The 25518-nt window shown below is 51.3% G+C and overlaps 4 protein-coding genes across 4 annotated transcripts in view; 3 read left to right on the top strand and 1 right to left on the bottom strand.

Moving 5' to 3' along the window:
* FANCD2 (FA complementation group D2) overlaps positions 1-25518 on the top strand; it is a 1230368-nt gene that overhangs the window by 32058 nt on the left and 1172792 nt on the right. The gene's annotated exons all lie outside the window — the stretch shown is intronic.
* ARPC4 (actin related protein 2/3 complex subunit 4) lies at positions 1152-17154 on the top strand. The gene is made up of 8 exons (XM_049766110.1): positions 1152-1360; positions 4103-4214; positions 6972-7067; positions 9085-9255; positions 10209-10268; positions 12053-12172; positions 12337-12493; positions 16985-17154. Exons 1-8 carry the CDS (start codon positions 1176-1178, stop codon positions 17152-17154), a joined length of 1071 nt encoding a protein of 356 aa, XP_049622067.1. The 5' UTR covers positions 1152-1175.
* The window catches only part of EMC3 (ER membrane protein complex subunit 3), a 146271-nt gene continuing 134430 nt past the window's right edge, over positions 13678-25518 (bottom strand). Inside the window, exon 9 of the mRNA XM_049766328.1 lies at positions 13678-13688. The gene's annotated coding sequence lies outside the window, so the exon portion shown is untranslated. The remainder of the gene's footprint in view (positions 13689-25518) is intronic.
* TTLL3 (tubulin tyrosine ligase like 3) overlaps positions 17109-25518 on the top strand; it is a 25207-nt gene continuing 16797 nt past the window's right edge. Inside the window, exons 1-8 of the mRNA XM_049766358.1 lie at positions 17109-17125; positions 17238-17329; positions 19152-19314; positions 19400-19494; positions 20782-20910; positions 22808-22922; positions 24175-24270; positions 24888-25083. Coding sequence (XP_049622315.1) covers positions 17282-17329; positions 19152-19314; positions 19400-19494; positions 20782-20910; positions 22808-22922; positions 24175-24270; positions 24888-25083 — 842 coding nt within the window. The 5' untranslated portion in view covers positions 17109-17125; positions 17238-17281. The remainder of the gene's footprint in view (positions 17126-17237; positions 17330-19151; positions 19315-19399; positions 19495-20781; positions 20911-22807; positions 22923-24174; positions 24271-24887; positions 25084-25518) is intronic.

Here is a 25518-nt window from a genome sequence, read left to right as displayed (position 1 = left end):
CCGGTGCCGCTCAGGGGTTACTCCTGGCATGCTCGGGGGACCATCGGGGATATCGGGGTTCGAAACACCGTTAGTCCTGGGTTGGCTGCATGCAAGGCAAATACCCTACTGCAGTGCTCTCTCTCTGGCCCCATTCAACCCAGTCTCTATCCTCAAATCTAGTTTCAGAGCTGGAGCGATAGCCGAGCAGGTAGGGTGCTTGCATGTGACCAACCTGGGTTTGATCTCTGGCATCCTGTATGGTGCTCCAAGCCTGCCAGGATTGATTCCTGAGAGCAGAGCCAGGGGTAACCCCTGAGCATTGCCAGGTATGGCCAATAAAACCCCAAACAGTTTCTCCTGCAGATACAACTCTCGATCTAAGTATTACTTAGCTTGTCCCTTTTTTTTGGTTTTTGGTTTTTGGGCCACACCCAACAGCAGGGGTTATTCCTGGCTCTGCTATGCTCAGAAATCACTCCTGGCAGGCTTGGGGGACCATATGGGATGCTGGGATTTGAATCACTGTCCTGCATGCAAAGCAAACGCCCTGCCTCCATGCTATCTCTAGGCCCCATTTTGTCCTTCTATATAAGTTATTTTCTTTATTTTGGGTGGGGGCGGGTGTTTTGGTTTTTGGGCCACACCTGGTGAAGTTTAGGGTTTATTCCTGACTGTGCTCAGGAATCACTCCTGGTTTGGGGGACCATATGGAACGCCGGGGTATCAAATCGCAGTTCATCCTACGTTAGCGCTTGCAAGGCAGACCCCTCGCCTCTAGCCCTACCTCTCCGGCCCCTATATCAGTTATTTTCTCACCCCTGCCTAGTGGGTAGGAGAAGTCTTGCTCATCTGACTTCCTAGCACCAGCTTAGTGCCTGGCACATAGTTTGTGGGCCATCGTCTGCCTTGTGTGATTCCAGACCACTATTCCTCACCTCGAGCAAGGTTTGCATATCTTACGCATCATAGGAGAGTTGAATGCTATGTTGAGCTCTCTAGCCAATGCCAATAGCATCATCCGAGACTTAGAAAATGTCTTGATGTGGCTAGATGTCTTCTGGCAAGTATCTCAGCCCTGCTTGTGAACGACTGCTCTAAACTTAAAGAATGACAATCCTTCCGTCCTTCTCCAGTAAGTCAGGTCTGTTCTCCCTGCCTCAAGTTGCAAGCAGCCTCAGAAGAGCCTGACTCGCATGATCCGGGGTAAGGGGCAGGGGTCTTGGCGAGCCAGACTCATACTCAAGGGGTTCTCTCCACAGACTGCCACTCTGCGCCCCTACCTGAGCGCCGTCCGGGCCACCCTGCAAGCTGCTCTCTGCCTGGAGAATTTCTCCTCCCAAGTTGTGGAACGGCACAACAAGCCAGAGGTGGAAGTCAGGTAGGGAAGGGGCGCGGTGCTGGGCATACTCTGATGTTTGTCATGTTGTGTTCTGGGAAATGGAAGTTCAGGATCATAGTGGGTTGGCAGGACAAAACCCAGGGGAGAAGCACCTCTGGCTCACTTGATGTAAATTGTACCTTTCTAGAACAGGACGGGCCATCCACAGAACACCTCCGGCTTTACTGAAGTGCTGGCCTTGCCTTTTACAGAAATCAGTCAGTTTCTGAATTTCATCTCCATCTTTTTTTTTTTTTTTTTTTTTTGGTTTTTGGATCACACCCGGCAGCGCTCAGGGGTTACTCCTGGCTCTACGCTCAGAAATTGCTCCTGGCAGGTTTGGGGTACCGTATGGGATGCCGGGATTCAAACCACTGTCCTTCTGCATGCAAGGCAAACACCCTACCTCCTTGTCATCTCTCCGGCCCTTTCTCCATCTTTTTTTGAGAAGAATCAATGACATCCCCCACAAACTTAGACTTGTTCATTCCTATTTCGGAAATTTTCTGTTTTGAGTTATTTTCTTACCAGCTTTATATTTTATGATTAAGTTATTTTTCTCATTCTCTCTAAGTTTAATCTGGGACATATTTAGCAGACTATCACAGCAGTCATACCCAGTTGCTATTTAAAATTTAAAAACTAGGGGCCGGAGAGATAGCATGGAGGTAAAGTGTTTGCCTTTCATGCAGAAGGTCATAGGTTCGAATCCCGGTGTCCCATAGGGTCCCCCGTGCGTGCCAGGAGCAATTTCTGAGCATGGAGCCAGGAGTAACCCCTGAGCACTGCCAGGTGTGACCCAAAAAAAAATTACGAGAAAAAAGTAAATAAAATAAAATTTAAAAACTAGGACCAGAGAGATAGTATGTAATGAGCTTGTCCCTTGTGTGTTAGCATTCCAGGTTTGATTTCTCAGCAACCATCATACGTGATTCATGAGCACCAATGACTGTGGCTCCAATGTACCCCCCCCCAATAAACTGGCAAATTATCAGGATATCTTCTTTGTTTGATTTTTGGGCTATACCCATCTATGCTGAGGTCTTTACTCTGGCTCTGTTTAGGTTTCATTCCTTGTGGGCTCAGGGAATCATATGAGGTTGAAGACAAGCTCCCTCCCTGTTGTACTATCTCTTTAACTCCTAGAATCTTGTTTTTGTTTTTGTTTTTTGTTTTTGGGCCACACCCGGCAGTGCTCAGGAGTTACTTCTGGCTGTCTGCTCAGAAATAGCTCCTGGCAGGCACGGGGGACCATGTGGGACACCGGGATTTGAACCAACCACCTTAGGTCCTGGATCGGCTGCTTGCAAGGCAAACGCCACTGTGCTATCTCTCCGGGCCCCAACCCCTAGAATCTTATTCTACTTTACATATATGATTTCCACAGAGCCTTATTTGGGGATGGGGGAACCCATATCTGGTACTATTCGGGGCTTAATCTTGACTGTGCTCAAAGATCACCTCTGTTGGGCTTATGAGGTGCTAGGAATGAATCCTGGATCTGCTGTATGTAAGGCAAAGCTCTAATCATTGTACTATCGCTCTGGCCCCCCACTAGTTATTTTGATTCACATATTGGCTTTTGGAGCCACATTCGCGGGCACTCAGCCAACTACTATTGGCTTGTTAGGCAAGGGATTTGATAGTACTCAGAGCATGCGCTCAAGCCTTTGAACTGTTTTCCTGGCCTTGTCATTCTGCACTTTTTTGTTTTGTTTTGTTTTGGGGCCACACCCGGCAGTGCTCAGGGTTACTCCTGGCTTTTCGCTCAGAAATCAGTCGTGGCAGGCACGGGGACCATATGGGATGCCGGTATTCAAACCACAGTTCGTCCTGGGTTGGTCACGTACAAGGCAAATGCCCTACCACTGCCCCAATTCTGCTCTTTTTGTTTGTTTGTTTGTTTGTTTGTTTTTTGTGGGAGGGGTCACACCCGGAAGCACTTGGGTTATTCCTGGCTCTATGCTCAGAAATCACTCCTGGCAGGCCTGGGGGACATACGGGATGCCGGGATTCCAACCACCATCCTTCTGCATGCAAGGCAAACACACTACCTTTGTGCTGTTTCTGTGGCCCCAATTCTGCTCTTTTAACCTTTCCTAACACCATATGAAGCCCTTCCAGATAGCTACAGATACAGAAGGCATCAGAATAACACCTGGCCTGAGGGAAATGAAAAAAAATCTGTAAATCACTGGAGCACAGCAGAAGCAGAAGGCTGTTTCACTTTTCTCCCAGGCAGACTTTCTCTTCCTGTTCATTAGAAGCCACATATGTTTAGCCCTATTCATTAAAATAAGAGCTCCTGGGCTGGAGAGAGAGTACCGTGGGTACACCTAACCTTGCAAAAGGCATATGGAAAGCAAGTGTCCTGACTATTATAATATCTTCACCTCCCCTTTCCCTTAATTCTTTCTGAGGGGCTGGAGCAATAGCATTACCTTGCATACAGCCCACCCAGGTTCAGTCCTTGGGACCTCATTTGGTCCCTTGAGCCCTACCATGAGTGATCCCTAAACACAGAATCAAGAGTATAGTTGAGTATGGACATCCCATAAATTCCCCTCCATCTTTTCTAAATTATCCCACCCAAATACATTCCTCTGCATTCTGGGACACCCCTGGCTTGTGAATCCCCTCTGCCTCAGAGTCTGGGATCCCAATAGTAATTCTTGGGCTCACTGGAGATCCCCCTGCCAGTGGTTCCTCTAATCCCAACCTCTCTGTCGATTGTGTTTTCAGGAGTAGCAAAGAGCTGCTGTTGCAGCCGGTGACCATCAGCAGGAATGAGAAGGAGAAGGTTCTCATCGAGGGCTCCATCAACTCTGTCCGCGTCAGCATCGCTGTGAAGCAGGTGAGCTCGAGCACAGAGCCCAAGGCTCAGAAGACCCATGCCATGTCTCAGAAGATTACACAGCCATGTAGGTTCTGTCCTAGCCTTCCAGGATGTGCCATATTATAGGTTGATAAGAGCCACGGGTTGGAAAGCAGGAAAGGCAAGGAAAAGCCATGGGGCCAATTGGACTTGTCAAGTCCTCAGACCGAGATTCTTTTCTTTCTTTCTTTTTTTTTTTTTTTTTTTTTTGTGGTTTTTGGGTCACACCCGGCAGTGCTCAGGGGTTATTCCTGGCTCCAGGCTCAGAAATTGCTCCTGGCAGGCACGGGGGACCATATGGGACCCCGGGATTCGAACTGATGACCTCCTGCATGAATGGCAAATGCCTTACCTCCATGCTATCTCTCCGGCCCCGAGACTGAGATTCTAATGACTAAAGGTGAGCCTCAGTTTAGAGAATTGAATGATCACTTCTAGTCTCATCACCATCACCTCTGAAAGTGACAGCCCCAGTTTTTAAATATTTTCTTAGACGGATCACAGATGCCTGACACTCCCACCGCTCCTCTCATTTTTGCCTTTCTAGTGGACCACCTAGACCAGTGGTCGGCAAGCCGCGATTTGCCTAGACTGGTCTCGGCTGACCTAGACCATGCTCTACCTAAATAGATTTCCTTAAGGTTTTAGTTACATCAGGTTGAAAAATACACTGTAAATGGACGAAGCATTAACACCATTGGGAGATTGAAAAGTGACACATTGAAGACAGTGCCATACTAGATTTAGAAAGCTTAAAGCGGGGCCGGAGAGATAGCACAGCAGCGTTTGCCTTGCAAGCAGCCGATCCAGGACCTAAGGTGGTTGGTTCAAATCCTGGCGTCCCACATGGTCCCCCGTACCTGCCAGGAGCTATTTCTGAGCAGACAGCCAGGAGTAACCCCTGAGCACTGCCAGGTGTGGCCCAAAAACCAAAAAAAAAAAAAGAAAAAAAAAAAGAAAAAGAAAGCTTAAAGCTCCAGTCCTGGGGCTGGCTTGCTTTATCAAGAGAGGAAATAGAGGGGCCAGAGAGAGAGCACAGCAGCGTTTGCCTTGCAAGCAGCTGGTCCTGACCTAAGGTGGTTGGTTCAAATTCCGGCATCCCATATGGTCCCCTGAGCCTGCCAAGAGCTATTTCTGAGCAGATAGCCAGAAGTAACCCCAGCACCGCCAGGTGTGGCCCAAAAACAAAACAAACAAACAAAAAAAGCTTAGAAAAAGAGAGGAAATAGATTGTGGGAGAGGTGTTAAAGGCATAGTAACACCAGTTAAAAACTGAATTTCTAGGGGGCTGGAGTGATAGCACAGCAGTAGGGCCTTGCACGTGGCTGACCCCAGAAGGACCCCAGTTTGATTCCCGGCATTCTATATGATCCCCTGAGCCTGCCAGGAGTGATATCTGAGCACAGATCTAGGAGTAGGTCCTGAACGCCGTAAGGTGAGACCCCAAAACAAACAAACAAACAAAACACCTAATTTTTTAATAATACTGAGAGGTGAGTACAGAGAATCCGGGGTTACCACCTCAATTCATTTCTGATCTCCCTGTGCAAGATGCAGGCTTAGTGACAGGAGAAAGGGAAGTTTAGCTTTGAATGTAGGTGTGAACTCTAGAAGCAGCTCCACTAAAATCACCTCTCAGGTGGGTAAAGAAGTGAACACAGTAATGCCTCAATTGAAGACGTTCAGTGTCCTGAAGTCTGCGCTATGTGCCCCTGATTCACTGATGAGGCAGTGATAGCCCCTAGTACCAGGCACACTGACCCCTGCTGGCCAGAGGTACTGGAGGTCCAAAGACCAGGCTCCAGGTGCTGGCTGAAGGTATTTGTTTTATCATTGTTATTTGTTTTGTTTTTGTTTTTTTTTTTTGGACCACACCTGACTATGCCTGACTGCTCAAATTACTCCTGGTGGGGCTCAGGGGACCATATGGGATGCCAGGGATTGAACCTGGGTTGGCACATGCCAGCCAAATGACTTTTGTGCTGTACTATCACTCCAGACCCAGCTTAATATTTTCTTTATTTTGAAATTTTTTTGTTTTGAGTCACATACTGCAAGGCTCAGGGCTCATTCTTGGCCTGTTGAATGCCCTGTTAAACGTTCCACAGTCCCCAGTGGGGAAAGGAGAATCCCATACCTCCTGCCTAGGGAGGATAGGAGATGCTGGTCTGGTAGTAATTTCCTGCAATAAATAATCCACACAGGGGTCAGAGAGATAGCGTGGAGGTAAGGCGTTCGCCTTGCATGCAGAAGGACATGGTTCGAATTCTGGCATCCCATGTAACCCCTGATCGCTGTTGGGTGGGACCCAAAAACCAAACTAACTAACTAAATAAATAAAATCCACACAGGTATGGAAATTCACACTGCAAGCTCTTCAGCCACAAGCCAGTCACTCCACCATGTGGAACCACAGGCCTAGATGGCAGCTCCCAGCTCAGGCCTCCTGAGTAGCCTTTATTGAGATCAAAACAAAGCCCACCCCCAAGGGGAGGGAGAAAAGCCAGATGAAAAGAGTGGGGAAACAAGACCAATGGAAACCAATTGAGATACATAGGAGGACTAGTTCCTAGGCCTATTTACAGGGGCTCTACACTCAGGAATCTTCCCCAGGTTGCTGGGGGTGGATCCTGGACCAGCTGTGTGATGCAAGCCCCCTCCCTACCCATAGTACGCTTGCTCTGGTCCCGAGGGTGTTGGCCTCGGAGAAACATGTTTCTCTCTGTCTCTCTCCAGGCTGATGAGATCGAGAAGATTTTGTGCCACAAATTCATGCGTTTCATGATGATGCGGGCAGAGAACTTCTTCATCCTTCGAAGGAAACCAGTGGAGGTGAGCCCAGTGGGTCCCCCTGTTGTTCACAGCCAGGACTCGCCGCTGCTCCTCCAGCTAGAGGCCTGGTCTTGAGTACTTTCATCTGCGCCCGGGCCATTGGAAAGAGATGCATCTGTCTCCACCAGAGAGAGAGAAAATGACTCAGATCACGTTCAGGTCCTCTGTTCCAATGAGCCAAACACTCTTTTGTTTGTTTTTGGTCCATACCTGGCGGCTCTGAGGTCACTCCTGGCTCTGCTCTCAGTAATCACTTCTGGCAGACTTGGGGGACCATATGGGATGCCAGGGATTGAAACTGGACCAGCTGTGTGCAAGGCAAATGCCCCCCACCCTACCCGCTGTGCTATTGTTTCGGGCCCCCCCCCCCATTTTTTTTTTTTTTTTTTTTGGCTTTTGGCTTTTGGATTACACCCGGCAGTGTTCAGGGGTTACTCCTGGCTTTACACTCAGAAATCGCTCCTGGCAGGCTCGGGGCCATATGGGATGCTAGGATTCGAACCATCGTCCTTCTGCATGCAAGGCAAACACCTCACTTCCATGCTGTCTCTCCGGCCCCCCAAAATCTTTTTTTTTTTTAATAAAAAGTTCCATAATTGCCTGTTTTTAGAATCTCAAGACCAAAGAGAATATTGGATTATTTGTAGCCTGACCTTGAACTTTGAGTCCTTTCTATAGACCTTTTGTTTAGTAGCTTCACTCAATGGTACTCAGGTCTTATTCCTGGCTCTGAGATTACTTCTAGTGGTACTAGGGACCATGTGTGGTACTGGGAAAGAAATCAAGGTCAGCCCTGTGAGAGGCAAACATCTTTTTTTTTTTTTCAGGCCACACCCGTTTGATGCTCAGGGGTTACTCCTGGCTAAGTGCTCAGAAATTGCCCCTGGCTTGGGGGGACCATATGGGATGCCAGGGGATCGAACCGCGGTCCTTCCTTGGCTAGCGCTTGCAAGGCAGACACCTTACCTCTAGCGCCACCTCCCTGGCCCAGAGGCAAACATCTTTACTTCTATACCTTTACTCCATGTACCACCTATATCTCTTTGACTCCTCCTTTCCATAGACTTTGTTTTGGGAAGTTGTTTATTTTGGGGCCACACCCAGCGGTGCTTCAGAGCTTCCCCCTGGCTCTACGTTTAGGGATCATAACTGGCAGGGTTTGGGGTGCCACATATGCTGCTGGGGATTAAACTTGGGTTGACTGTATTCAAGACAAGCTCTCTCCCTAATGTACTGTCATTCTAGCCCTTGCTGGAATGACCCAGAGACCACGTAGTCACTGGGCAGTCACAGTCTCCTGGTCCTGATTCTATCTCAGGTTCTGGAGAATAAAGACAATATCTGGGGCCAGAGAGGTAGCACAGTGACAGGGTGTTTGTCTTGCGTGCAGCTGACAAAGGACTGCGATGGTTCGATCCCCGGCATCCCCCGAGCCTGCCAGGGCTGAGCACAGAGCCAGTAGTAACCCCTGAGTGCCGCTGGGTGTTGCCCAAAGACAAAAACGAAAAAAAAATCTCTTCCACAGCTTCAGACCCTCTCATTGGAGACTTTAGTCCCATCCTGCTGTGGAGTGTTTTTAGGCCACACCAGGCAATGCTCGGGTTTGCTTCTAGCTTTGTACTCAGGAATCAGTGGCGGGGCTTGGGGACTCATAGGGGATGCCAGGTTTCAAATTCAGATTAGCCGCATACAAGACAATCAATCTACCTGCTGAACTTTAGTTCTGACTCCCATGGAGTGTTGTTATTGTTGTTGTTTTTTCCGCATGGAGTGTTTTTGATTAGATTCTTCCTCAAATTTTTTTAGTTCCTGCCCCCTCCTCTTATTCATCCCCAATGCACCTCTTCCTGCCTCTTCTGGCGACATCTGATGTGCACAAAACTCTACTGGCCTCAGTGCCATGGGTGGCCACCAAGATACCCCTTCAGAGCCTGAGAGATAACTGAGAGAAGGGGGACAGCCGTCGGGATGAGCAGGCGTGGCCCACCGAGGACCCACTCGCTTCTGTTCTCTGCAGGGCTACGACATCAGCTTCCTGATCACCAACTTCCACACGGAACAGATGTACAAGCACAAATTGGTGGACTTTGTGATCCACTTCATGGAGGAGATCGACAAGGAGATCAGCGAGATGAAGCTCTCGGTCAACGCCCGCGCTCGCATCGTGGCCGAGGAGTTCCTCAAGAATGTAAGCAGGGGGGGCCGGAGGGATAGCACAGCAGTAGGGCGTTTGCCTTTGCCTTGCACGCAGCCGACCCAGGACAGACAGTGGTTCGAATCCCGGCATTCCATATGGTCCCCCGAGCCTGCCAGGAGCGATTTCTGAGCGTAGAGTTACCCCTGAGTGCCACCAGGTGTGACCCAAAGACAAAACAAGAATGTAAGCAGGCCCTGGTTTCATCCCCACTGCCCTCTCACTGGTCTGACCACTGGACATAACTGATGGCCCCCCTCCCTTGGAGATTGGGACCCTCTCATCCCCCAGAAAATCCAGCAGAATGTCAAGTAAGGGCTTTTCTGATCTCTCTCTGGGAGAACTTATCTTCTGAGGGGGCAGGTGGCACCAGGATGTTGGTGATTCTTTGGGCCTGGGGGACCTATTTTGGGACCCAGGACCGCAGTGTCTTGGGCTCTCAGCCTGGGTGGTGGAGGTTGCCCCCTCAGAGAGACACAAACTGGTGTGACTCAGAAGGTAGAGCTTGTTCCTGTACCCAGTTCAAGCTCCAGATGGCCCCATCTAGGAACATTTCCAGGCCCACGATGCACTTAATGGCAGGAGTCCCGTTTGGTTTGCCTTTGAATCCTCTAGGCCCTTGGGCCTTGTTTCCCCCCTGGGACTCTGCAGTCTCAGGGGACGCTGTTGTCCCCACTGGCTCTGCCTTCGGTCCTCGCTTTTTGGCATTCTCCCCTCTCTCGTGCCTCTGCTCCCAGATGGCAACTGCACTATTTACTTCTATCCGGGCACAGATGCAGCTCAGAAGGAGTTCGACTCCAAAAATGGAAATTCCCCCTGCTCCCCCGAGCCTCTGTTCCTCTGAGTCCAGAAGTCGCAGTGCACATGGGCGAGATCATTCATAGCAGGCAGTGGGGGTCTGGGCTCCCTTCTGCTCCAGAGATAACCCCATGTGCGACTTGCCCTAGCTTGTGGATTCCTGTGGACGGTCCCCTGTGGGCGAACCTCAGAGGGAGTCGTTCGTGGGCGTGAGCCAACAGCAGCCCAGAAACCAGCTCCCCACATGTTCTGGTTCCGCCCTCCCCATACGAGGCCGCCTCTAAATTTAACCGAGACAAAATGGATCTTGGCTTCTTTGTTCGGCCCCATATAGATGGCGCTCATTGTTTCTCGCTAGGTGCAGAACTAAGATGAACTCATTCCCACTGCTTCTTTCATCTGAGAACCTTGGAGCTGGGAGTTGGCCATATTTTCTAGCAAGAAAGGGGGCTCCAGGAGCTGGTGGGGTAGGTAGGGACTCAGCAGGTGTGGGGAGAGACAGGCCTGGGAGTCAAATTTAGCCACCACCATGGATAGTCTCAGCAGGGCTGCCATCGACTGGCCACCCAAGGGACTGGACTCCCCCAGTGGCATCACTGGGACTGAGTCCTTGCCTTATCTATGGGGGATCATTGCGGTCCTGCTCTAGCCTCTGGCCTATGAGCACAATTCTGAGGAACCCCCCCACCCCCAGGACTATGTCCATTGGTACTGAGGCTGGGGAGCCACACAAGCCAGGATTGGACTCTGAACCCTGTCCACACCAGGCATCTGTTGTTCCCTTGGGATATCTGCATAGCCCCTCTGCAAGGACCTCTGAGATTTGGGGTACCTCACATATCTCCGAGGACAATGAGGGTCTCATTTTTCTGTAGGGCTCTGGGCCCATCCAGGTTCGTCTTGAAGCCACAGGGTCAGTCCCACTGGTCTAAAGACCCAGGCAGCCACTTCAGGAGACTCGAGGCCAAAGACATTCAGGATCCTGTCCCTACCAGAGTATTGTCTGGGACCCCCACCCCCCCCCCCTTCCGAAGGCTGCAGCCATCTGCATTGGCGCACAGCCTGGCCCTTAGAAGGCCACAGGCTCAGCTCCATACCATCTGGCCTCTCCAGGACTGGACCATTGGGCTCCACACCTCTGGGTGGGCCTTTTATTGTTGTGGGTGAGGGGGTGCTTCTAAGCAGTGCTTGGGGATGGGGTGGGGAGGGCCTCTCCTGGGAGTGCATGGTCTAGTGGTCAGACCTGAGGGTATAGACTGCCTATAGTGTCCTGAAGTCAGGGGACATCACAGCCACTCCATCAGGGACCACACTAGCAGCCACACCTGGTGGCACTTTGGGTAGAGCGGTGGGGAGCCTGTGGTGTGGAGATTAACCCCTGTACTATCTGCGTTTGACCCTACGGTGGCCCTTAGTGTTGTGGTCTGTGTCAAGCGGCCCTGGTTCCTGGCAGGGCAATCTGGGGGTGTGGGAAGTCCACACGCCCCAGTCCTCTTGCCTGGTTTGGGACCGGAGCTCCCAAGGCCTCCATGAAATACTTAGTGGTGGGATGAAGGAGCTGGGATGTTCAGCTGGGCGGAAGCTTCAGGAATATTCGGCCATGGAATGAAGGAATTCTGGGAGGAAAGGGTTGTGGTATGTTCAAGTTGTGGAATAGTCTGAAATGCTGGCAGGGACCAGAGCAATAACTTGGGATAAAGCCAACCCAGTTCAATCCCCAGTACTTCCTAGGGGCTCCCAAATACCTACCTGGAGTAACCCCTGAGCACTGCTGGGTGTGGCCTAAACCACTCCCCAATAAAGACCGCACCCCATTCTCCTCCTCACCCGCCCCAGTGGCTCCTGGGCACCGGAGTAACCTTCTCTCCGCTCTTCTCTTGACAGTTTTAACCGTCTGGCTGTGGCTCTTGTGGCCCCCCTCAGGCCTCCCGTGTCTGTGAAGCGTGCTGGAACCCTCCCCAGAGCGGTGGCAAGGCCGTGACGTGCTTGCTAGCTGGGCAAGAAAGCTGCATTGACCTACCTGGGCCACATGTGCCTGTCACGCTGGCTTCTGATGCTGTCCCCGCCCGAGGCCAGGACTGAGTTTCGACACCCGGAAACCCAGACTCTGCCTGTAGGAGGCTGCAATCTCTTTGTCTTTTTTTTTTTTTTTTAATTATTATTATTAAACAACCTCCACCTCCAGTGGCTGTGACTGGTCCCAGTGAGTGCTCTTTGTTGGTCGCAGTGGGTCTGGGTGGGCCTGTAGCCAGAAGGCGACCCCTCTTCCTCCTCCAGCCGTCTGCGGGGGAGGCCAGAGGCATCGCTCCTCACCTGGCCAGCACCCCCGCCTCAACCTTCTTTGACCCTGTGGAAGCACTGCTGACGCCCTTGCAGCTCCTCAAGTTCTGCTGTGACAGTGGCCACCCAGCATGGATGGGGACAGAGCTGGATGGTAGCCACCTGCCGTGCCCCAGTGCTAGGCCCCAAAACCTAACTATGGCAGCTCAGCCTGTGCTAAAGTTGCTTGGTGGGGCCACCCTCCCCACTGCTCCGGCCCCTCTGCTCTCACGCTCTCTGCAACTTTTCTTATTCTGTGGATCCTCCATTGATTAAAGTTTCTTCTTGCCCCTTTGGGGCTGCATGAGATCTGTGCTCTGTGTGTGAAGGTGGGGGACTTGGATGGGCTTGTTCTGAAGACCCCAGGACTGTTGTGATTGGCCCCTGGCAGAGACCAACATCAAGAGACGCACACAAGGAACCAATGCCGACACTCTGACCCAAGCCTAGCTAAAGGGATCCTGGCTGTGGGCACCAGCTGGCACCAAGAGGCCCCGGCCCTAAGCTCAAGGTTGCTTCTCAGCTGGGATGCAGTTACCACATAGGTCTCCCCTCTAGGCCCTGCATCTCCATTCCCTGGTGCTCACTTGGAGAATGACCATCTCAGACCCTGCCCATGGGGACATTTTTATCGGGGGGGGGGGGGACCACACCAGACCTCACTGCCACCTTCATATCAGAAAAACAGCTTAGGGGCCAGAGAGATAGCATGGAGGTAAGGTGTTTGCCTTGCATGCAGAAGGTCAGTGGCTCGAATCCTGGCATCCCATATGGTTCCCTGAGCCTACCAGGAGCGATTTCTAAGCATAGAGCCAGGAGTAACCCCTGAGCACTGCCGGGTGTGCCCCCCCCCCCAAAAAAAAAAAAAAGACAGCTTAGGAACCGGAGAGATAGGACATCGATAGGGTGTTTGCCTTGCATGCACTGGACGGACCCGGTTTGATTCCTAGCCTCCCATATGGTCCCCCAGCCTACAAGCAGCGATTTGGGGGGGGGGGCTTGGGTCATCCTTGGTGGTGCTCGGGTTACTCCTGGCTCTCACTCAGATTGCTCCTGGTAGGCACGGGGAACCATATGGGATGCTGGAATTTGTACCACCATCTGTTCAAGCCAGCTGCGTGCAAGGCAAACGCCCTACTGCTGTGCTATCTCTCCAGCCCCTAGAGGGGCAATTTCTGAGTGCAGAGCTAGAAGTAACCCCTGAGCCACCGATGGGTGAGGCCCAACAACCAACCAAATAATAAAGTTAAAAACAAATGAAGAGGAGCTCACCGCAGGCAGCCAAATCTGAGTTGAATCCTAGGTCCCGCCTATGGTAGGTACGCCAAAGTCCCACCACCAGGAGTGACCCTTGAGCTATGATATGGCCCTTCACTCCCAAAAGAATTTCATCCAGGGCCGGGCGGTGGCGCTAAAGGTAAAGGTGCCTGCCTTGCCTGCGCTAGCCTTGGACGGACCACGGTTCGATCCCCCGGTGTCCCATATGGTCCCCCAAGCCAGGAGCAACTTCTGAGCACATAGCCAGGAGTAACCCCTGAGCGTTACTGGGTGTGGCCCAAAAACCAAAAAAAAAAAAAAAAAAAAAAAAGAATTTCATCCAGTGGCTGGAGTCAGTACAACACTTTGCACATGGCCAACCCAGGCTCAACACCTAGCATGTCTTTTTTTTGTTTGTTTTTTAATTTTGGTTTTTGGGTCACACCCAGTAGCACTCAGGGGTTCCTCCTGGCTCTACGCTCAGAAATCGCTCCTGGCAGGCTCAGGGGGACCATATAGGATTCTGGCATTCGAACCACTGTCCTTCTGCATCCAAGATAAGTGCCCTGCCTCCATGCTATCTCTTTGACCCCAACCCCTAGCATTTCTGAAACGGTCCCCCAAGTCCACCATGAGTAATCTCTGAGCACCGTTACTGTGGCCCCTTCCCTCAAAATCCAGATATCCACAGGGGTCCTGAAGCTGAAGTGCATGCAGTTGATGAGAGAGGAGGGGCTGGGGCATGCCCACCTGGACAGCTAGCACCCCTTTATGACATTGCCTCTGTGACCTCCACCTCTTGCAGAATTAGTTGTGTCCTGGGGGGCTCATGGCTGAATATTGAAGGTTTTTTTTTACACCAGTGAGTCTGGATTTCTGCTAAAGGATGGCAACTGGGCATTCAGTACTCACAGGACAACACAGCCAGGGTAAGCAGAAACCTGGGGCCACACGTCCCATCTCCCCAATGCCAGTGTCCTGATGGCCAAGGCTGATGGGACATACACAAATTGGCATCTCTCTGGCGTGCTTTTCTAGGAGGCCCATCACTAGCCAAAGGGGGAGGCTGGTGGGCAGGGTGCTCAGTGTTGGCAGTTGACTGAACTCCCCCCTTCAGGGCATGGGTTTATCTTCCAAGTATTAAAGTGAAGGGGGCTCTGGGACCAGCAGAGTCAGGGCAATTTGGATAGTGTGAATTTATCTCTCAGATTCCTGCCTAATACTTCCACAATCTATCAGCAGTCTGAATGCCACAAGGATTTAAGCTCGTGTGTAAGAGTGGAACTGGGGCTGGAGAGATAGCATGGAGGTAAGGCGTTTGCCTTTCATGCAGAAGGACGGTGGTTCGAATCCCGGCATCCCATATGGTCCCCAAGCCTGCCAGGAGCAATTTCTGAGTATAGAGCCAGGAGTAACCTCTGAATGCCACCGGGTGTGACCCAAAAACGAAAAACAAACAAAGAAACAAAAGAGTGGAACTATAGGACAGTGGGGAGGACGGCTTGCTTTGCATGTGGCCAACTCAGATTTAATCCCCAGCACCCACAAAGACCTCCTGAGCCTGCCTTGAATGATCTCTGAACCAAGACCCAGGAGTAAGCCCTAAGCACTGTTGGGTATGATGCAAAAAACAAACAAACAAACAAACAAACAAAAACCAGTGGAGTTTTAGAGCATACTAGCTTTTCTGCGGCTCTGCTATTTGATTTCAAGCAGATTATTATAATTTTTAATTATGTTAAAACTTTATTGATTGATTTAGTGGTTTCTGGGCCACACCCAGCAGCACTCAGGAGTCGCTCCTGGCTCTGCTCTCAGAAATCGCCCCAGGGCTGGAGAGATAGCATGGAGGTAGGGCGTTTGCCTTGCATGCAGAAGGACGGTGGTTCGAATCCTGGCATTCCATATGGTCCCTTGAGCCTGCCAGGAGCAATTTCTGAGCATAGAGCCAGGAGTAACCCCTGAGCGCTGCCAGGTGTGACCCAAAAACAAAACAAACAAACAAACAAAAAAAAAACACTGAACTACTTGGAGTAGGTCCTGAGCTGCCAAACAGAGATAAGTCTATATCGATTTCCAAGAGATGTGTACGTGTGTGTGTGTGTGTGTGTGTGTGTGTGTTTGTGTGATTTGAGGGGGCTGTATAGGGGAGACTGCTGTTGCACTACCCTTGCCCCTCTTCTCCTAGCCTGGTTTTCAGGCTGGGCCTCAAGACCTGCACAAATCCCAGGGGATATATATGGTCTGCTCTGTTTATATTAATCTCTTGTGTGGTTGTGTCGGTTTGGTTGGGAGCCATACCCAGTATTGCTCAAGGGGCACACCTAGAAGTGTCTGGGGGACAAGTAGGTGTGGATGGAACCTGGGCTTCCCACATACAAAGCCCCAACCCAGTTCAACAAGCTCTCACTGGAAATAGTTTTCCAGGGGCTGGAGCAATAACACAGGGGTAAGGTATTTGCCTTGCAAGCGGCCGACCTGGGACGGACCTGGGTTCAATCCCCAGCATTCCATCTGGTCCCCTGAGCTGCCAGGAGCAATTCTGAGCACAGAGCCAGGAGGAACCCTTAAGGGCCGCCAGGTATGGGCCAAAAAAAAAAAAAAAAAAAGAAAAAAGAAAATAAAATAGTTTTCCAGCCAGCGGGGGCTGTAGGAGACTCCCCCTTCTTGGATGTTGACCCTCCCCTGGAGTGTCAAAATACTCTCCCCACCCCCTTAGTTGGGCCTCTGCATTCCATTTGCCTGTTTATGGCTCATCTCTGATTTCCTTCTGCCTTGGGTTATTTTGGTTCGAGGGGTTTCCCCCCCCCCCTATTTTGGTTTGGGGAAAGGGTCATACCAACCACACTGGGGGCCCTGCATGGGGTCAGGGGACAAACTCACAGATACCTCCCTCCTGCTGGCTTGCTCCTCCCTTGCTGGCTCTGACTTTCTTCCCTTCATGGCTGCCTCTAACTGGTTCTCCGGGTCCCCAGGGCCTGTCCCCTGCCCCCAGGGCCCATCCCCTGCCTAGAAGTGCAGCAAGGGACCAAAGCACCGAGATACCTTGCCTGGATGCTGCTGTCTCCTCCGGAGGAGGGTCGGGTATGGGCCGGAGCATCTGTCTTCCCTATGCTGCTTAGGGCTGGGTGATGGTGCTGAAGTTTCCCAGGCGACAAGGAGCAAACAGAGGGAGGAGCTGAAATGCAGGAGGGTTTTGGGGCTTCGGGAGGGACACAGGCAGGGCCTGGCTTTCTGAATTCCAGGGAGCTGGGGACCACTCATTAGGGAGGACACCAGAGGGTGGCCCAGCCTCCAGCACACCCCCCCCCAGGCCTTGCACCAGCACCCCTGCATCATGGATCCCCAGGGTGCACGGCTCCAATGACACATCCCTTTCCCCATCTCCGCACGACACGACTCGGGGACCTGAATGGTGGCAGGTGCAAAGTGCGCAGTGGTCCCTCTGCACGCGGGCTCGCCTCCCTGGGTGATGCCCCGGTGCCCAAGGGTGAGACTGAAGTCTGGGATGGGGCATGATGGGGCCTGCATGGAGGAGGACAGGGGGGTTTGATCTCTTGGCACCTGTCACCTCTAACCCCAGCCTCCCTCTCTTTCTACAGGGTCCCTGGTTCTCTGGAGGGGTTTCTCCAAGGCCACCCTGCACATGGGCCGGATCCGGAACGCCAAGATCCAGGTGGAAAAAGCTGTCAAGGTCTGAGATTGGAAAGGCGAGAATGTCACTGTCTCCTTCCCTCCATACTTGTTTTGATTTGGTTTGGTTTGGTTTTTTTCCCCCCCTCTCTAACCCTTAGTACATCCTGTCCCTCTGGTCTTGCAAAGACAGGGTGGGCTCCTCGGAGGGCTGGTCTTATGCATAAGGCCACTGGGTTCCCCTTCCCCCACTGGCACCATGGTGGGGAGAGGGGCAGCACAGCTAAGTCTCAGGGACCCAGGAACACTGCCAGAGCCGTGGGGAGGCCTTCTCCCCAGCACCCAACTCTAGTGGAGGTCAAACTTGCAGTATCTCTTTAGTTTCTAGTTTTCCCCTCTAGGAATCCCCACTGTCCCTCCTGTCTCATGACAAACCAATCTAGGGTCAGTCCATTTATTTGGGGAGGGGGGTACCCGGGGACGCTCAGAGGTTACTCCTAGCTCTGAGCTCAGAAATTGTTCCTGGCTTGGGGGACTATATGGGATGCCAGGGGATTAAACTGCAATCCGTGCTAGGCTAGCGTGTGCAAGGCAGATGCCTTATGACTTGCGCCACCATGCCAGCCCCTAGGACACCCCATCTTATGCTTTCCTCCACCCTGCATCTGATAGGCAGAGCTCTTTTCAACAGACCCTTGACTCTGGTGTCTTTTTTTTTTTTTTTTTTTTGGTTTTTGGGTTACACCCAGCAGAGCTCAGGGGTTACTCCTGGCTCTACGCTCAGAAATGGCCCCTGGCAGACTCAGGGGACCATATGGGATGCTGGGATTCCAACCACCATCCTTCTGCATGCAAGGCAAACGCCTTACTGCTATGCTGTCTCTCCAGCCCCGGCTCTGGTGTCTTTACATGGTCCCTGCTAACCTAACCACCTTTGTGATATGGCAATTTATCTCCCTCACAAAACACCAACATGAAAGTCCTTGTCCCTGCAGCCCCAGCTGACCATACAAAGCCTACCCACCCTGTACTATTGCTACAGATTCAAATAATTCCAAGCATCTGAGGGGTTCAGCCTAGCTTCCCTCCAGCTTCTGAATGTTGGAGCTTTCCTCCCTCGCCTAAACTACCTGTGGCATCACCCTGGCAGGGCAGCTCCTGCTCCCCTCTCTCTGGCTTCTGTTCCAATTTCCTGGGGTCCCTGTCAATTCAGGCTGACAGCCAGAATTTAAATTCCCAACACTGGGGCCGGAGTGCTAGCACAGTGGTAGGGCATTTGCCTTGCATGCAGCAGGACAGACCTAGGTTGGATTCCCGACATCTCATATGGTCCCCCGAGCCTGCCAGGAGCGATTTCTGAGTGCAAAACCAGGAGTAACCCCTGAGCACTACCAGGTGTGGTCCAAAAACAAACAAACAAACAACATTTTTTTTTCCGGGGTCGGAGAGATAGCATGGAGGTAAGGCATTTGCCGTTCATGCAGAAGGTCATCAATTCAAATCCTGGTGTCCCATATGGTCCCTCATGCCTGCCAGGAGCAATTTCTGAGCATGGAGACAGGAGTAACCCCTGAGCACTGCTGGGTGTGACCCAAAAACCACACAAAAAAAATTTTTTTCCCAATACAACCTACTCCACTTTCCTCTTTTGGTTTAATGAGAAAAATACTCATTAATCATAATAGATATGTACATGTTTAGCATGTGGAAGGTACTCATGGGCCATTTTGGTGTTTACTGACACCACATCTATTCCTACCCCCCATGCACTCTCAGGGGTCTGTCCTGAGTACAGAGGCTCCTGAGAAACAGCCCCTGAGAATCCCCAGGGGAAGCCCAACACTAACCCCATACCCAGTGTGAAAATTCTCCTCCCCCTGCAGCAGAAGAAGATTTTTATGATTCAAGGCCGCTACCCTGTCATTCGCTGCCTCCTGCGCCGAAGAGGTTGGGTGGAGAAGAAGATGCCCAACTTAGGGGGTGTCTCTCATGCAACCCTAAAAGATCAGAGCAGCTCTATATTAGGGGACGATGATATGGAGGACGGTGAGCAGCCCCTCGGACCTGGGACCAGGGCAGGGGCATAGGCCCTGTGATAGGACCCTCATGGTCCTGGGCTTTGCCTTCACAGAGGATGACGATGAGGATATGGCGTTCCAGTCTCCACTCTTCAACTTCGAGGAGCTTCTGCAGATGGATGAGCTAGATGCGGCACATGCTCTGATGGTGAGTCTTGGGGTCCCTGATGCGGCGGGAAGGAGAGGGACAGCTGGTCCAGGGTCCAGCAGGGTCAATCCCAGTCCAAGCCTTTCCTATTCAGGGACTCAGTCTTGCTCTCTAGTAGTCTAGATTTTTTTCCTTTTTTCCCTCCCACCTGTTTGGTCACATCCAATTATTTGGCCACACCCAATAGTTCTTGGGGATTCCTACGACTGCTTGGAAATCATACCTGGTGGTACTAGGGTGTATAGAGCTGTACAGGGCCAGTCCTCTTGCATGCATAGGCGTGCCCTATCGGGAAATAGATTTTGTCTATTTGGGGATCACATTTGGCAGTGTTCAGGATTTACTCCTGGGTCACTCCTGGCTATGCTTGGGGGAACCATATGGGGTGCCAGGGATCGAAACTGGGTCAGCTGTGTGCAAGGCAAGAGACCTATCTACCTCCTGTATTATTAAGAAATCTCCTAGATTTCTTTTTTTGTTTTGTTTTGTTTTTGTTTTTGGGTCACACTTGGCAGCACTCAGGCTACTCCTGGCTCTATGCTCAGAAATTGCCCCTGGCAAGTTCGGGGGACCATATGGGAGGCCAGGATTTGAACCACCGTCTTTCTACATGCAAGGCAAATACCCTACCTCCATGCTATCTCTCCGGCTTAGGAAGACACTAAGTCCTGGCTGCGTCCGAAGACATCATGTTTGTGGGTTTTGGGCTAATGTACTGTCCTGCCTGTATTTCAATTCCCTCCTCTATGAAGTGGGGACTAGCATGTTCCTCATACAATCAAACATGTAAATCCAGGGTTTAAATCCTGGAGGTTTAGTACCCTCACAAGGGTATCTTTGTCACATTTTGGAGTCACTGTCCCACTGCCAAGCAAGATCCTAAAGGTCCTGAGATGGAGGAAATCTCACTTTACTTTGGGTGGCCCAGGCAACTCTCCCCTTACCAAGTGTGTGTCCTGGAGAAAAAAAAGGACTTTTTCCCAAGACTGATTCTTTCTGTTTCCTGGACATAGATGACACACCTGTCTCAGGGTTGGGTTTTTGTTTTTTGGTGGTGGCGGATATTTGGACCACATCCATCAATACTCACAGGTTACTCCTGGCTCTGCACTCAGGAATTACTCCTGGTGGTGCTCAGGAGACCAGATAGGATGCTGGGGATCAAACTCAGGTTGGGCACATGCAAGCCAAGTGCGTGTTCTACCCACTGTGCTTTCTTGCCCTGATCCAAACTCTTACCTGTCTTGTTCTTTTTCCTGTCTGTCCATCCTTTCTTCCCTCTCCCAGTCACGCATGGTGCGAAATGAGATTCCCTATTTCATCTGGACCACAAGGAGAGATGTGCTGGACTGTCGCTTCCTGTCCAAGGATCAAATGGTCAACCATTATGCCCGAGCAGGGTCCTTCACTACAAAGGTGGGCTCCACAGGCCATGGGCCTCTTTCTTGGTCAGTGAGTTTTGAGGAGAGGGTGGTAGAGAGTTCTGTCCTGGAGGACGCAGGCCTGGTTTCTGTTTTGATGCTGGAGAATATGACAAGTAGAAAGTGACATATGGAATGTGACTGTAGAATGGAACACAGGTGGCCATTATGACTCAGGGGACTCAAGTCAAGGTTTCTATAACCGGAAGCAGTGGCCTATTCAGTTACTGGGGTCTAGAAGGTTCTTTTCTTCTTCTTCTTTTTTTTTTTTTTTTGGTTTTTGGGCCACACCTGGTGACACTCAGGGGTTACTCCTGGCTATGCGCTCAGAAGTCGCTCCTGGCTTGGGGGACCATATGGGATGCCGGGGGATCGAACCGCGGTCCGTCCTAGGCTAGCGCAGGCAAGGCAGGCACCTTACTTCTAGCGCCACCGCCCGGCCCCAGGTTCTTTTCTTCTAAGTGATGGTTCATGGGTTACACATATCTGTCTCCTTTATTGTGGACAGGGCTGAGATCTCTGAACTTGTTTCCTTGATTTTGTTTAGTTTGGGGGGTCAGGTCCAAGCATGCTACTCAAGCTGCTCCTGGCTTGGCGCTTGGGCTCGCTCCTGGCAGTGCTGTGTCCAGGGGATCAAGTGATGCCAGGGATTGAACCCAGAGCTCCATTATGACAAGCATGTGCTTCAGGCTTTCTTTTTTTTTTTTTTTTTTTTTTTTTGGTTTTTGGGCCACACCCGGTAACGCTCAGGGGTTACTCCTGGCTATGCGCTCAGAAGTCGCTCCTGGCTTGGGGGACCATATGGGACACCGGGGGATCAAACCGCGGTCCGTCCAAGGCTAGCGCAGGCAAGGCAGGCACCTTACCTCTTGCGCCACCGCCCGGCCCGAGCTTCAGGCTTTCTTAGTCTCCTCAGATTTAAGTGGGAAAAAAAAAAGCAGGGGCCGGAGAGATAACATAGAGGTAGGGCATTTGCCTTGCATGCAGAAGAACAGTAGTTCAAATCCCGACATTCCATATGGTCCCTTGAGCCTGCCAGGAGCTATTTCTGAGTACAAAGCCAGAAGTAATCTCTGAGCGCTGCCGAGTGTGACCCAAAAACAAAAAAAGAAAAAAGAAAAAGGCAGTAAGGCCTGTCTTCTTATGGGTGGCACAGGTGGCACAGTGCCTTATCATTAGGACCTACATTGGTATCTTGCACTGAACCTTGGGATTTGCTCATGGGATTAAGTGATTTCCCTAGGAGCACATAAAGGCCCGAAGCCTTCTCCACAGGTAGGACTTTGAAGGATATCTGGTGTGTGCCAGGGGACAGGGAAGCCAACTGGGGGTCTCCAGGAGTACATTCTCAACAGATGGGACCCCATGGGCTAACATGGGGAGTTTTCTTTTTTTTTTAATTTTTGTTTTTTCAGGCCACACCCGTTTGATGCTCAAGGGTTACTCCTGGCTAAGCGCTCAGAAATTGCCCCTGGCTTGGGGGGACCATATGGGACGCCGGGAGATCGAACCACAGTCCTTCCTTGGCTAGCGCTTGCAAGGCAGACACCTTACCTCTAGCACCACCTCACCGGCTGCTGGGGAGTTTTCTAGTCATGAATGAATCAGGGCCAGAGCAGTGGCACAAGCGATAGGGCATTTGCCTTGCACACACTAACCTAGGACGGACCACCCATATGGTCCCCCAAGCCAGGAGTGATTTCTGAGCGCATAGCCAGGAGTAACCCCTGAGCATCACCAAATGTGGCCTAAAAAGAAAAAAAAAAAAGAATGGATCAAAGGTTCAGAGTACATCCAAGCTGAGGCTCCATGACCTTTTGGGGTACATGCTGAGTGTGGGGAGTCGATGGGCAAGGCCTCCTCCCCAGCCCCTTCAAGAGCTAACTCTGTAGGTGGGTCTATGTCTCAATCTCCGGAACTTGCCCTGGTTCGACGAGGCTGATGCTGATTCCTTCTTCCCACGCTGCTACCGCCTGGGCGCTGAGGATGACAAAAAGGCCTTCATCGGTAAGGAGGGGCCCAGCCTGGCCTGTTTCCCATAGGCCAAAGAGGGTTTGGGGGGGGGGGCCTCTCTCCCGGCTATCTTTGGCTCCAATTCTTTCCCCCTAGTGCCCGTCTCAGCTAAGCCAGCCCAGGTGTCCAGAAGAACTTATTATTCTGTTACCTTTCAGAATGGTCTAGAGAAGGTTCTAGAAGTCAGTGACGTATGTAGTTGAGTTTGAAACCTCCCTGCCTAGAGCGAGGTCTAGATCTAGAACAGAAAGGTTTTAGACTTTAAGACAAAGCTGTTTCTAGGGCCGGGAAGGTGGCGCTAGAGGTAAGGTGTCTGCCTTACAAGCGCTAGCCAAGGAACGGACCGCGGTTCGATCCCCCGGCATCCCATATGGTCCCCCCAAGCCAGGGGCGATTTCTGAGCACATAGCCAGGAGTAACCCCTGAGCGTTAAACGGGTGTGGCCCAAAAACCAAAAAAAAAAAAAAAAAAAAAAAAAAAGCTGTTTCTAGCTCAACAATATTTTCTCAGGAGCTGGCCAGAACTCAACTTAAATCCTTTGCTAGGTACTGGCTCTAATCTCATGCTGAAAATAAGACAGAACTCACTTCTTTTTTATTTTAAACTTTATTTATTTGTTGATTGATTGATTGGTTTTTTGAGCCACATCCAGAAGTGTTCAGGAGTCACTCCTGGCTCTGCACTCAGAAATCGTCCCTGGCAAGCTGTGGGTCCAAATGTGAGGCTAGGAATCAAACTGGGTCCTTCCCTGCTTGACTGCATGCAAGGTAAACGCCCCACTGCTGTGCTCTCTCTCTGGCCCTGAATCCACTTCAGCTCCCCACACCAGACCAAATCTCAGAAATGAATCAGGAGGGGCGGGAATGATAGTACAGCGGTAGGGTGTTTGCCTTGCACATGAATGATTTGGGACAGACTCAGATTTGATCCCCAGCTTCCCATATGGTCCCCTGAGCCTGGCAGGAGTGATTTCTGAGTGCAGAATCAGAAGTAACCCCTGAGCACCACTGGGTGTGGCCCCAAAACAAACAAACAAACAAAAAAGGGCAAAGGGAAAAAAAATGGATCAGGAACTGAGAAAATTTACCTTAGGGCCTGGGCAGGAGGCTGTCAGCAGGGCCTGAGAGGCCAGGTCAGGTTGGGCAGAAAGAAATAACCCCCAAAACCAAGGTGAGGCCTGATCCAGATCCGGAGTCAGAACTGGCTGGCAGTGGGACTCTGAGCAGGACTCTCTGCCCGGGCACAGAGGATTTCTGGATGACAGCTGCCCGCAACGTGCTCAAGCTGGTGGTGAAGAAAGCATGGACGCCATACTCTTGGCAGCCAGAGGATCACCCCGAGGGTAAGCAGGGAGACTACTCGTCTTCCCCCAAATCTGCCAGAGGACAGGTCCACCTACAAGGGGGGATAAAGGGAGGCCCAGACTACTGCGCCCTCTGTGGTTTCTGCTTCGAACCCACATGCCTGGAATTCAGGATTCAGGGCATCAGCTATGCTGGGAGGAGGTGGGTTCTTTTTTGTTTTGTTTTTTTGGGGGTGGGCACACTAGGTGATGCTCAGGGTATGAGCTCCTGGCTATGAGCTCAGAAAATGCCCCTGGCTTGGGGGACTATATGGGATGCCGGGGATTGAAACCCGGTCCATCCTAGGTTAGCACATGCATGGCAAATGCCCTACTGCATGGTGGCAAAAGCTATAGGGCGTTTGCCTTGCACATGTTAACCTAGGACGAACTGTTGTTCGATCCCCTGGCATTCCATATGGTCCCCCAAGCCGAGTGATTTCTGAGTGCATAGCCAGGAGTAACCCTGGAGCATTACCGGGTATGGCCCAAAAAACAAACAAACAAAATAATCAAAAGACAGAGGAAAAGAGCAGGCCATAGAGTGTCAGTGGCCTAGCGTGTCATGACAGAGTGCAGGCCTCGTCTATGGGAGTGTGATGGGCCTCTCTCCTCAGAGAACTCACATCCCAGAAAAGGAGACAAGAAGCCGGTGGTGGTATCTTCAGATCTGGTGGATGAGGCCCTGAGCATCTGTGAGGAATATCTAAGCAACCTGGCCCACATGGACATCGACAAAGAACTGGAGGCTCCATTTTACCTCAGCCCTGCAGACTGGTCCTTCTTCCTGGAGCGCTATTACCAGGTGGTCCAGTGAGTAACCTTGCAGCCAGGCCCAGGCCCCTCACACTTAGGAGCTGCCAGGATCTGAGCTGAGACGCAGGGACAACCCTTTCTCAGTCTCGGGATCCCCATTTCACTCTTCTGCTCAGGGTCCCATTGCTTTTGCTAGTTCCACTTCGCTCCTCCTGAGTGCCTGAGATGGACCACACAGGCATGGAGGCCAGAGTCAAGCTCTTTTGTTATCACTTCCAAGCTCTGGGATCTTGAGGTCCTTTTTGGGCATTGCTGGGTTTGGGTGAATTCAAGTGCGAAAATGGCTTGACAGGAAGTCAGGTGAAGGGGGCCGGAGAGATAGCACAGCAATAGGGCATTGTGTGTGTGTGTGTGTGTGTGTGTGTGTGTGTGTGAACGTGTGTGGTTTTGGGTCACACCTAGCAGTGCTCAGGGGTTACTGCTGTTTTTTTT

Source organism: Suncus etruscus, chromosome 20 (genome assembly GCF_024139225.1).
Source record: "Suncus etruscus isolate mSunEtr1 chromosome 20, mSunEtr1.pri.cur, whole genome shotgun sequence".
Taxonomy (NCBI): Eukaryota; Metazoa; Chordata; class Mammalia; order Eulipotyphla; family Soricidae; genus Suncus; species Suncus etruscus.
The sequence above is the reverse complement of the archived record's forward strand: the minus strand, read 5'-3'. Positions and strand labels throughout refer to the sequence as shown.

Coding starts and splice junctions, on each gene's coding strand:
- ARPC4 (XM_049766110.1), top strand. CDS start 1,176: ATGATCCGGGGTAAGGGGCAGGGGTCTTGGCGAGCCAGACTCATACTC. Junction 1,361..4,102: donor AAGCCAGAGGTGGAAGTCAG/GTAGGGAAGGGG, acceptor TTGTGTTTTCAG/GAGTAGCAAAGAGCTGCTGT. Junction 12,494..16,984: donor GATGGGGACAGAGCTGGATG/GTAGCCACCTGC, acceptor ATGGATCCCCAG/GGTGCACGGCTCCAATGACA.